Source organism: Anomalospiza imberbis, unplaced genomic scaffold, assembly GCF_031753505.1.
Source record: "Anomalospiza imberbis isolate Cuckoo-Finch-1a 21T00152 unplaced genomic scaffold, ASM3175350v1 scaffold_146, whole genome shotgun sequence".
Classification (NCBI taxonomy): domain Eukaryota; kingdom Metazoa; phylum Chordata; class Aves; order Passeriformes; family Viduidae; genus Anomalospiza; species Anomalospiza imberbis.
In genome coordinates, this window is record NW_027099781.1 from 56,793 (window position 1) to 68,341 (window position 11,549).

Sequence of the window (11,549 nt, forward strand, 5' to 3'; positions counted from 1 at the left end):
GGGGACGAGGGGACACTGCAGGGACAAGGGGACACGGCAGGGACAAGGGGACACGGCGGGGACGAGGGGACAATGGGGGGACAAGGGGACACTGCAGGGACAAGGGGACACGGTGGGGACGAGGGGACACTGGCGGGACAAGGGGACACTGCGGCCCTTCCCGGGGGCCGTGGCGGGGTTGGGGACAGTTCTGGGGACAGCGAGGGACACCCGAGGCAGGGACACGGAGGCCACGGCCACCCCCGCCAGCTCGGGGGGGGCCCTGGGTGGGTCCCCCCACCATCCCCGGGTCAGAAATAGTCGGGATCCGGCCAGGAAGAGGCGACAGCTAAAAATAAGTGACCGCGGCGGGAGCGGGGCCAGGGGTCACCGTGTCACCCCCGGCCCTGGCAAGGGACCGGCGGCGGCGGCGGAAGCGGCAGCGCTGGGCGGGGACCGGGGGCGCCGGGGAGGGGGACGGGGGGCGCGCAGGGGGGACCCCGGCACTGGGACAGCGTGGGGGACACTTGGGGACGGGGGTGGCACCGCGCGGGGACACGGCGACAGAGAGCCGGGGGTCCGGGCGGGGGGACAGGGGGGTGACAGTGGCGCGGCCCCGGTGCCGGTCCCGGTGCCAGCCCCGGTGAATCACCGGGCCGCTGACGTCAAGGGGGGGGGGGGAGGAAGGAAACCCCCCCAAAGGGAGGAGTGCGGGGGTCGGGGGGAGCCCCCAAAGCTGGCACGGCCCCCCCGGAGCACCCCAGGGAGCCCCAGACTGGGAAAGGATGCCCCAAACTGGGAGAGAATCCACATCAAACTGGGACCAGACTGGGAGAGAACCCACACCGCACCCAGAAAGGATCGCTCAAACTGGGAAAGGATACCCCAAACTGGGAGAGGATCCACACCAAACTGGGAAAGGATCCACACCAAACTGGGAAAGGATCCCCCAAACTGGGCAGGGCCCCCCCAAACTGGGAAAGGATCCCCCAAACTGGGCAGGGACCTCCCAAACTGGGAAAGGATCCCCTAAACTGGGAGACAATCCGCACCAAACTGGGAAAGGATCCACACCAAACTGGGAAAGGATCCCCTAAACTGGGCAGGGACCTCCCAAACTGGGAAAGGATCCCCTAAACTGGGAGACAATCCGCACCAAACTGGGAAAGGATCCCCTAAACTGGGCAGGGACCTCCCAAACTGGGAAAGGATCCCCTAAACTGGGAGAGAATCCGCACCAAACTGGGAAAGGATCCCCTAAACTGGGCAGGGACCCCCCAAACTGGGAAAGGATCCCCCAAACTGGGCAGGGACCCCCCAAACTGGGAAAGGATGCCCCAAACTGGGAGAGAATCCACACCAAACTGGGAAAGGATCCCCAGACTGGGCAGGGACCTCCCAAACTGGGAAAGGATGCCCCAAACTGGGAGTGAATCTACACCAAACTGGACAGGGATCCCCTAAACTGGGCAGGGCCCCCCCAAACTGGGAAAGATTGCCCCAAACTGGGAGTGAATCCACACCAAACTGGGCAGGGATCCCCTAAACTGGGCAGGGCCCCCCCAAACTGGGAGATGCGCCCCCCGCCCAGTTTCTCACCCCGCGCGCCCCCTGCCGCTCACCGGCGGAACTGCAGCCGAGCGGGGGGGCGTGTCTTGAGGAGGGCGTGGCCTCCGCCCCACCCATTTCCCCGTTGATTGACAGGTGGGTGGGGCAACGGGGCGACGCCCCCGCTGTCCCCGTGTCCCCTCCCCCCCAGCCCCCCTCGGTGACCCTCAGTGTCCCCCCCCCCCACCCCAAATAACGCCACCGGAGCCGCGGAGCCGCTGGAAGCTGCTTTATTGGCCACGTTTGGGGCGGGACGAGCGCGGACGGGGGGCCCGGGGCGGCCCCGGGCAGGCACGAACACGGCACAGGGCGACAATAATTATCCTCGTTATAATAATAATAAAAAATTAAACATCTCCCGCGCAACAAAAATAGATTTATATACCGGGGGGAGGGGACGGGGGCGGAGCCAAGGCCGGCGAAGCGGAAGGGGACAGGCGGGGGACGAGGCGGGCGAGGGGCGAGCAGGACACGGGAGCCCACCTGGAGGTGTCACCTGGAGGAGGGCTCACCTGGAGGGGTGACCCTGGAGGGGGACGGGGGCGGCACCTGGGGGGTCCCGGAGGTGGCGGAGGGGCAGCTCCGAAGAAGGGGAGGTGGCCCGGAGGGGTCACCTGGAGGCCCAGGGACCCCCGAGAGGGACAGGGAGGTGACAGAGTGGCACCTCCGAGCGGGGGGAGACCCCGCAGGGACACCTGGAGCGGGAGGAGGTGGCCACAGGGGCACCTGGAGCGGGAGGAGGTGGCCACAGGGGCACCTGGAGCGGGAGGAGGTGGCCCGTGGAGCCCCTCAGAGCGGCGGGGGGGGGGGACATGGGACACCTCCAGGGGGACAGAAATGACACAGGGACCTTCTGTGGGGACGGGGACACGGCGGTGGCTTCTCCAAAGGGGGTGGAGATGGCACCGGGACCCTCCTGGGGATCCGGGATCGGGCACAGGGACCTTCAGCAGGGGACTGGGGACACCTCAGGTGTCACAGGTGCCACCAGGGCCAGGCTGGGGCATCTCCCAAGCGATGGAGACGCGGCAGGAGCGCCCCGGATCGGGGACAGACACCTGCAAGGTGACGGGAACACCACGGAGACCTCCTCCAGGTGGTGGGGGTGGCACGGGGACGTCACCAAAGGGACGGAGGCGCTGCCTGAAGTCCCCCGGGACGGCGGGGACCGAGGACAGGGACCTCCAAACGCGGCGGAGAGGACAACGAGACCTCGCCGGGGGACGGAGGTGGGGCAGGGACATCTCCGAAGGGGCGGAGACGCCGGATGAGCGCCGTGAAATGAGGGACCGACACCTCCGAGGTGACAGGGACACCGCGAGAGGCTTCTCCGGGCAGCGGGGAGCGGGCAGTGACATCTCCAGAGGGACGGGGGTCGCGGAGGGACCCCCGCGGAGCGAGGGACGGACACCTCTGAGGTGACACAGTGACACAGAACCTCCTGCGGGCAGCGGGAACGGGGATGGAGATCCTGGAGGGACCCCCGCGAGGCGGCGGGGACCGGGAGCGGACACCTCCGAACAGCCACGGGAACGCGGGAGCCTCATCACGGCCACCAGGCGCCAAAACCCACCCCCCCTCCCCAAAAAAAAAAAACCCTCCCGACCTCCCCCAGAAAAAAATAAACCAAAAACAAACCAACCAACCCCACCGGAGCCGGGAAAAAAACCCGAAAAAGCGGGGCGGGCCAAGCCCAGCCCGAGGCGCGGCGGAGGCAGGGAGGAGGTGCCCGTTTTTGGGGGGCTCGGGGCGGGTCGGGGGAGGGTTACGGGGTGGGGGGACCCCGTTCACAACGCGAGGAGCGAGGGAGAGTTCAAGGAGTCCGAGGACTGGTCGCTGCTGCTGCTCCGCTGGTGCGAGGCTCCACACGTGGCTCCCTCTGGGTGGGTGAACACAAACGCGGGGGTCGCGTTAGGGGGTCCCGCGGGGACCCCGGGCGGGAGGCAGCAGCCGGGGAAGGGACCCTGCGGGCCCTGGAACGGCGCCGGGGGCAGGAAGGCGACGGTCCCCGCCTTGCCCGGGCTGCTCACCTCCGGTGCGGGGCCGGCGCCCACGGCGCCGATGTCCTCGAAGGGGACCTTGCAGGCGGGCGCGTGGGCCACCAGCACGAATTCCAGGCGCTCCTTCTCCTTGCGCAGCTCCGCGATCTCGGACTCCAGCTCCGCCTTCTCCTCCTCCAGCTGGTCCGTCTCCTGAGGGAGGGACAGCGCGGTCAGCGACGCGGGGACGTCCCCAGGCGGTGTCCCCCAGGTGTCCCCCAGCCTGGGCACGGCGCTGTGGCCCTGCCGCGTTCCCTGGGTGTGTCCGTCTGTCTCCCTGTCCGTCCTCCTGCTCCTGCAGCGCCCCTGGGTGTCCCCTGGGATGTCCCCAAGCCTGGGGACACCCCGCAGGCTCCTCCGACGTCCCTTAAGTGTCCGTCTGTCCCCTCCCTTGTGCCCCGTGCCCGAGGAGGGCGTCGTCCTCCTCCTGCGGCGCCTTGGAATGTCCGTGTGTCCCCTCTGCTGTCCCCAGGTCAGGGGACATCCCTGAGTGTCCGTCTGTCCCCCACCATGTCCTCCATGCCCACGGGGGCCATCGTCATCCTCCTCCTCCTGCGGCACCCCTGGGTGTCCCCTCTGGTGTCCCCAAGCCTGGCGACATCTCAGAGTGTCCGTCTGTCCCCTCTGGTGTCCCCAAGCCTGGCGACATCTCTGGGTGTCCGTCTGTCCCCTCTGGTGTCCCCAAGCCTGGCAACATCTCAGAGTGTCCGTCTGTCCCCTCTGGTGTCCCCAAGCCTGGCGACATCTCTGGGTGTCCGTCTGTCCCCTCTGGTGTCCCCAAGCCTGGCGACATCTCTGGGTGTCCGTCTGTCCCCTCTGGTGTCCCCAAGCCTGGCGACATCTCTGGGTGTCCGTCTGTCCCCTCGCTTGTCCCCTGTCCCCACGGACGGCATTGTCCTCCTCCCGCAGGATCACCTGTCCCCTCTGATGTCCCCAAGCCTGGGGACAGCGCTGTCCTCTGAGCGTCCATCTGTCCCCAGCTCTCAGGGGTGGCACTGTCCCCCTCTGTCACCGCTGGGCATCGGTCCGTCCCCTCCGGTGTCCCCAGCTCCTGGGGACACCCTCGCTTCTCTGCGGTGTCACCACCCCCGTGAGGTCCCCAGCTCCTGGGGACATTGCCACCTCCCCCGAGGGCAAACGAGCCCCGGTGTCCCCAGGGATGTCACTGTCCCTTCCAGGTGCTGGGGACACCACCGCGCCCCGCTCCGAGAGCGGCAGCGCCATCCTCCTCCTCCTCCTCCTCCCCAGCGGCCGCGGCGACACCGCTGTCCCCTCCTGCTGTCCCCAGCTCCCCGCCACCTGTCCCCTGCTGCGAGGACATCGCCGCCACCACCCCCTCGCCGGGGACACCCCTGTCCCCAGCTCCCTGCGGGGACGCGTCCCCTTCGCCCCGCCGCGGCCCCGGCCGCTGGGGACGAGGCCACGCCGCGGTGTCCCCGTGTCGGTGTCCCCGTGTCACCGCACTCACCGCCTGCAGCCGGTCCGTCAGCTCCCGGCGCCGGTTGCGGCATTTGGCCGCCGCCAGTTTGTTCCTCTCCCGCCGCACGCGGCGCTTCTCCTCCTCCTCCGGCGTCAGCTGCCAAGGGACGGGACTGTCACCCGCTGTCACCCGCTGTCACCCGCTGCCACCCCCGGCGCCCAAATCCCGCTGTCTGCGTTCCCAAATCCCGACACGTTCCTCACCCGGTACGGGGGAGGGTGGCGGTGATGCCACCAAGAGTGGTGTCCCCAAAGTGCCACCACCTGGGGTGTCCCTCAGGCTTCTGCCGCTCATGATGTCCCCAGCTTCCCCCCCATGTCCCCAAGGTGCCACCATCTCAGGTGTCCCTCAATCTCTCACTGGTCTCGGTGTCCCCAAGGTGCCACCACCTCTGGTGTCCCTCAGGCTGTCACTGCTCACGGTGTCCCCAAAGTGCCACCACCTGGGGTGTCCCTCAATCTCCTGTCACTCATGATGTCCCCAAGGTGCCACCACCTCGGGTGTCCCTCAAGCTGTCACCACTCACGGTGTCTGCGGCAGGTGTCCACAAGGTGCCACCACCTCGGGTGTCCCTCAATCTCCTGCCCCTCATGATGTCCCCGAGGTGCCACCACCTGGGGTGTCCCTCAGGCTTCTGCCGCTCATGATGTCCCCAAGGTGCTACCACCCGGGGTGCCCTTCAATCTACTGTCACTTATGATGTCCTCAAGGTGCCACCACCTCAGGTGTCCCTCAATCTCTCATTGCTCTCGGTGTTCCCAAAGTGCCACCACCTGGGGTGTCCCTCAGGCTCTCACTGCTCACGATGTCCCCGAGGAGCCACCACATCGGGTGTCCCTCAATCTCCTGTCACTCATGATGTCCTCAAGGTGCCACCACCTGGGATGTCCCTCAATGTCTCGCTGCTCACAGTGTCCCCAAGGTGTCACCACCCGGGGTGTCCCTCAATCTCCTGTCACTTATGATGTCCTCAAGGTGCCACCACCTGAGGTGTCCCTCAATCTCCTGTCACTCATGATGTCCCCAGGGTGCCACCACCCAGGGTGTACCCCAACCTCCTGCCGCTTTGACGCCCCCAAACCCCCCCCCCCCGCCATGTCCCCAAGGTGCCACCACCCCCGCTGTCCCCTCTCACCGTCTCCTCGCGGCCGCGCCGGGGGCGGGCGCGGGCGGCCCGGCCGGGGGTCGGCGCCGGGGGTCCCGCGAAGGCGCCCAGCCCGGGGGTCGAGTAGCTGGGCCCGGGGAGGTCGTAGGGGTCCAGGGGGGGCGGCTGCGCCATGGGGGCCCCCGGGGCCACCGAGGAGATGAGCGTGGGCTGCACCAGCCACTGCAGGTCCTGGCTGGTGGTGATGGCCGTCACCGTGGGCACGAAGGAGCCGGGCATGTCCCCCAGGGCGCTGCACTCCTGCGGGGAACACGGGTCAGGGCGGCCGGCGACAGCGGCGACACCGCCGGGGACACCCCCGGGAGGGGCCGGGCGGGCAGCGGGTGACAGCGGGGGGACACCGGGGCGTCCCCCCCGCGAGGGGCGCGCGTGGTGGCATTGTCACCCCGCAGCGTGGTCACTGCCACCCGCACCCATGCCCCCACGCCGTGCGGCGCCTTGGCTTGGGGACAGCGCTGTCCCCAGCTGGTGGCACTGGGGCGAGGGCCTGAGGTGTGCCCGGCTCACCATCATCACCACCATCATCATCACCATCACCATCATCACCACCGTGCCAGCGCTGCCGGGCACCCACGGGTGACACCCTCGCCTCCCTGCCACCCACGGGTGACACCCTCGCCTCCCTGCCCGCCCCGTGCAGCGCCCCCAAACCCATCTCGGGCCAATGGGGGGGTGGGGGTCGCAGCCCCCCCCCCCACCCAAACTCCGGGGTCTTCCCCGCACCCCACCCCAAACCCGCGGGCGTGGGAGGCCCCCACGAGCCCTGGGGTGGGTGGGGGGACACCGCGGGTCCCCAGGGGACATCGCCACCCCTCGGGGACACCGCCACCCCCCGGGGGACCCGGGGGCACCCCCCGAGCCCCCCCCTCCCCCAAATCCCGGGGGTCGCCGCCGCGCTTGGCTGCGGCGGGGGCGTGGCCAAAGGGCGGAGAGGGGCGTGGCCACCCGGCTCTTCGGAGGGCGGGAGGGGCGTGGCCTCGCCGCCGCGCCAACAGCGCGCGGAGTGGGCGTGGCCACGCCCGAGCGCGCGGGGGGGGGTGGGCGTGTCCCTCCTCCCGTCTCCCCTGGCAACGGCGCGCGGGGAGCGGGGGGGGGGGGGTGGGGACACCCCAAAAATAACCCGCGCGCTCCGCGTGCGTGCGTGCCGCGTCACCGGCGGCGGCGGCGTCACCGCGCGCGCTTACGCACGGCCCCGCCCCTCCCCCGGCTCCCCCCCCCCCGCCTCCCTCCCCGCCCCCGCCCCGCTCCCGGCGCTCACCTGCGCGGCCCCGGCGGCCGCGGGGCTCCCGAAGGAGTCGAGCGGCGACAGGTACTGGGACTCGGCCGAGGGCGACGAGCTGCAGCGCGACCCCGAGTCGTAGTCCCCGGGGAAGCCCTGGAACATGGCCCCGGGGGCGCGGGGGCCGCCCCGCCGCGACAAGGCTGCGGGTCACGCCGCCACCGGCATCACGGGCGGGCGCGGTGGGCTGCGGGGATCCGGTGCGGGGGGGGGGGGGGGGGGGGAAGCGCGGGGTGAGGCCCGGAGGGGCTCGCTGAGGGGTCTGCGGGCGAGCCCCGGTTCGGCGCGGGGAGCCCCGGTCAGGCTCCGCTTGGTCGGTCCGAGCGCCCGTCCGCTGTTAGAGCCGCCGGTGTGTCCGCGCCGCTGTAAAGTCCCGGTGAGCGGCTACGGGCTCCGGTATATCCCTGCCGGGCTCCGGTGCGCCTCTGCGAGCTTCGGCTGGCCGGTAGCAAACGCCGCTGTGCCCGTCCCGGGCTCCGGTTGTGCACTATAAGCTCCGGTACGTCCGTCCCGGGCCCCGGTCCGCCGCTCCGAAGCCCCGCTGCGCCCCTACACACCCCGGTCCATCCGTCCCAGGCTCCGGTTGCTCGGTAAAAAGTCCCGCCGCGCCCGTCCCGGGCTCCAAAGTTGTCCGGTACAAAGCCCCCGGTGCACCCCGTGCCAGGCTCCGGTTCTCCGCTACAAGTCCCGGTACATCCGTCCCAAGGTCCCCGACACAAAGTTCCGCTCGGCCGCCGCAAGCTCCGGTAAATCCCTTCCCAGGCTCCGGCACGTCCGCTCCGAGCCCCGGTGGCGCTCCCGCCGCTCCCCCGGTCTCCGGTTTTATGAATGAACTGCTCACGGCAGCCCCGCCGCTTTATACGGCGGGGCCCCGCCCCCTTGCGCTGACGTCACGGCAGCCGCCGCCGCTGCTCCGGGACCCCCGGGACCCCCCCGAGCCCGCCCGGACCCCGAAGCCGCCGCAGCCGTGGTCGCCGTCGCCGTTTGAGGCTCCGGGAGCCGCCGCCGCCGTTAAGAGGCCCCGGGGCGGGCCGGGAGCGGGGGGGATCCCTGTCCCCGCCCCCCGGAGTTCCTGTGACGCAATTAGCCATATATGGGCTTGTCTGGAGTGTTTGTTTGGTATCCTAGCAATGACGTCACAGGGATTCCCTCCGCCGCCGCCGCCGCCGCCGCCGCCGCCGCCGCCGCCCGGGCGAGTATTAATAGAAACGGGACCGGCCGCGGTTCTAGAAAGGGCCCGAACCGTCCGGGCCAACCGGCTCCGGGCCCCGGGAGCCCCCCGAGACCCTCGGGACCCCGCGCCCCCCCACCGGTAACACCTTCCCCCCCCCCCACCCCGGGGATCCCCGGCACCCCCCGCCCCCTCCGGTGTACGTCCCGGGCTTCCCCCGGTGACCTCCCGGGACCCCCGCGACCCCGGCCGGGATCTCGCCGGGATCCGCCGGTGATCTCCGCCGTCGGGACCCCCGGGGATCCCCTGGTGTCCTCGAGGAGCCCCGGGACCTCCGGTAACCCTCAGGGCATCTCCCGGTAGACCCCCGGGATCCCTCCCGGTACTTCCGGGAGCCTTCGGCGCCTCTCCCGGCACCCTCGGGACATCCCGGTATCCCCCCGGGAACCCCAAGCACCGTCCCGGGCTGGAGCTGTCCCCGTACGGCGGCGCCCGGTACCGGAGCGATGGGAACTTCCCCCCGGGGGTTCCCAGGACCGGGGCAAAGCGACCCCCGCCGCCCCCCACCGCCGGGGGTCACCGGGACCGGGCTGAGGAGCTCCGGGGGCTCCCGGTGGCGGCTGGACACACCGGGTCCCGGTACCGGAGGGCACCGGCCCCGTCTCCTGCACTCCCTGGGGGCCGGGCCGGGGGTCCGGAGGGTCCCGGTCCCTTTGCAGCTCCGGGACGGACACCGGGGGCTGATGCCACCGGCGGGAACCGGAGCTGAGTCACGGCGGGACCGTGGGGACCGGCGGGGGGGGGGGCGGTTCCCACGCCCTTGGGTTCATTCATTCATTCATTCGCGCGGGCCCCGCCCCCTCCGGTGTCCCCGGTGGCGGCAGTCCCGGCGTGTCCCGGGAGTCCCCTCCGGGCTGTCCGGGGGTCCCGGTGTCCCGGTCCCGGCGTCCTGTTCGGGCTCCCTGCGGTGCCCCTGAGTCCCGTTCCCGGTGTCCCGGGGGTCCCTGTCCCGCTTCCGGGATCCCGGGGGTCCCGGTCGGTTCTCGGGGGTCCCTGTCCCATTCTGGGGGTTCCGGTTCGTTCTCAGGGTGTTCCCAGCCCCGTTCCCGGTGTCCCGGGGGTCCCGGCCTTGTTCCCGGGGGTTCCACCGGGCTCTCGGGGGTCCCAGTCCCGTTCGGGGGTCCCGGTCGGTTCCAGCCCCGTTCCCGGGGTCCCGGGTCAGCTCTCGGGGTGTCCCAGCCCCGTTCCCGGGGCCCCGGGGGTTCCGGTCGGTTCTCGGGGGGTCCCAGCTCCGTTCCCGGGGTCCCGGGGGTCCTGCTGGGCTCTCGGGGGTCCCGGTCCAGCTCCCGGGGTCTCGAGGGTCCCTGCCCCGTTCTCGGGGTGTTCCGAGCCCCGTTCCGGGGTCCCGGGGGTCCCGGTCCGTTCTCAGGGTGTTCCCAGCCCCGTTCCCGTGGTCCCGGCGGTCCCGGTCCATTCTCGGGGGTCCCGGCCCGGTTCCCGGGGGTCTCACGGGGCTCTCGGGGATTCCGGCCCCGTTCCCAGGGTCCCGGTCAGTTCTCGGGGGTTCCAGCCCCGTTCCCGGGGTCCCGGTCAGTTCCCGGGGGTCCCGGCCCCGTTCCCGGGGGTCCCGTGGGGCTCTCGGGGGTTCCAGCCCCGTTCCCGGTGTCCCGGGGGTTCCAGCCCCGTTCCCGGGGTCCCGATCCTGTTCCCGGGGTCCCGCGGGGCTCTCGGGGGTTCCAGCCCCGTTCCCGGGGGTCTCGGGGGTCTCGGCCCCCTTCCCGGGGGTCCCGCGGGGCTCTCGGGGGTTCCAGCCCCGTTCCCGGTGTCCCGGGGGGTCTAGCCCCGTTCCCGGGGTCCCGATCCTGTTCCCGGGGTCCCGCGGGGCTCTTGGGGGTTCCAGCCCCGTTCCCGGGGGTCTCGGGGGTCTCGGCCCCGTTCCCGGGGGTCCCGCGGGGCTCTCGGGGGTCTCGGCCCCGTTCCCGGGGTCCCGGTCAGTTCTCGGGGGTCTCGGCCCCGTTCCCGGGGGTCCCGCGGGGCACTCGGGGGTTCCAGCCCCGTTCCCGGGGGTCCCGCGGGGCACTCGGGGGTTCCAGCCCCGTTCCCGGGGGTCCCGCGGGCTTTCGGGGGTTCCAGCCCGGTTCCCGGTGTCCCGGGGGTCCCGGCCCCGTTCCCGGGGTCCCGGTCGGTTCCCGGGGTCCCGCGGGACTCTCGGGGGTTTCCCCGCCCCTCTCGCGGTGTCCCCGTCCCGTCCCGGTAAACACTGCGCGGGTCGCCCCGGTAACGGCGTTCCCCGGCGGTGACGTCACCACGTCTGGCGTCCCGTGTTTACGTCGCGCGGCAACGGCCGCGGCCATGGCAACGGGGGCGGGGCCGAAGCGGGGCCACGCCAAATAGGGACGGGGAGGGGCGGGGTCAAAGCGGGAGGGGGCGGGGCTTGAGCCGCCGGGTTCCCGCGCTTTTCGCGGGACGGGGGGGACACGGGGGGACACTGGGGACATTGGGGGGACACTGGGGACATTGGGGGACACTGGGGACACTGGGGAGACACTGGGGGACACTGGGGACATTGGGGGGAAACTGAGGACACTGGGGGGACACTGGGGGGACACTGGGGGGAAACTGAGGACACTGGGGACATTGGGGGACACTGAGGACACTGGGGGGACACTGGGGGACACTGGGGACATTGGGGGGAAACTGAGGACACTGGGGACATTGGGGGACACTGGGGACACTGGGGAGACACTGGGGGGAAACTGAGGACACTGGGGACACTGGGGGGAAACTGAGGACACTGGGGACACTGGGGGGACACTGAGGGACACTGG

General features: G+C 71.1%; 1 protein-coding gene across 2 annotated transcripts; it reads right to left on the reverse strand.

The window, feature by feature from the left end:
- Positions 1–1,808: 1,808 nt before the first annotated feature.
- Positions 1,809–8,823, reverse strand: FOSB (FosB proto-oncogene, AP-1 transcription factor subunit). Of its 2 annotated transcripts, XM_068178030.1 has the most exons (5): positions 7,530–8,819; positions 6,242–6,511; positions 5,095–5,202; positions 3,618–3,779; positions 1,809–3,466 (listed from the first exon to the last, which is right to left on the reverse strand). In XM_068178030.1, exons 1-5 carry the CDS (start codon positions 7,653–7,655, stop codon positions 3,401–3,403), a joined length of 732 nt encoding a protein of 243 aa, XP_068034131.1. In that variant the 5' UTR covers positions 7,656–8,819; the 3' UTR covers positions 1,809–3,400. The 2 variants fall into 2 exon arrangements, with proteins under 2 accessions (XP_068034131.1, XP_068034130.1); XM_068178029.1 differs by having other exon boundaries at positions 1,809–3,779; positions 7,530–8,823.
- Between the last annotated feature and the right edge of the window lie 2,726 nt (positions 8,824–11,549).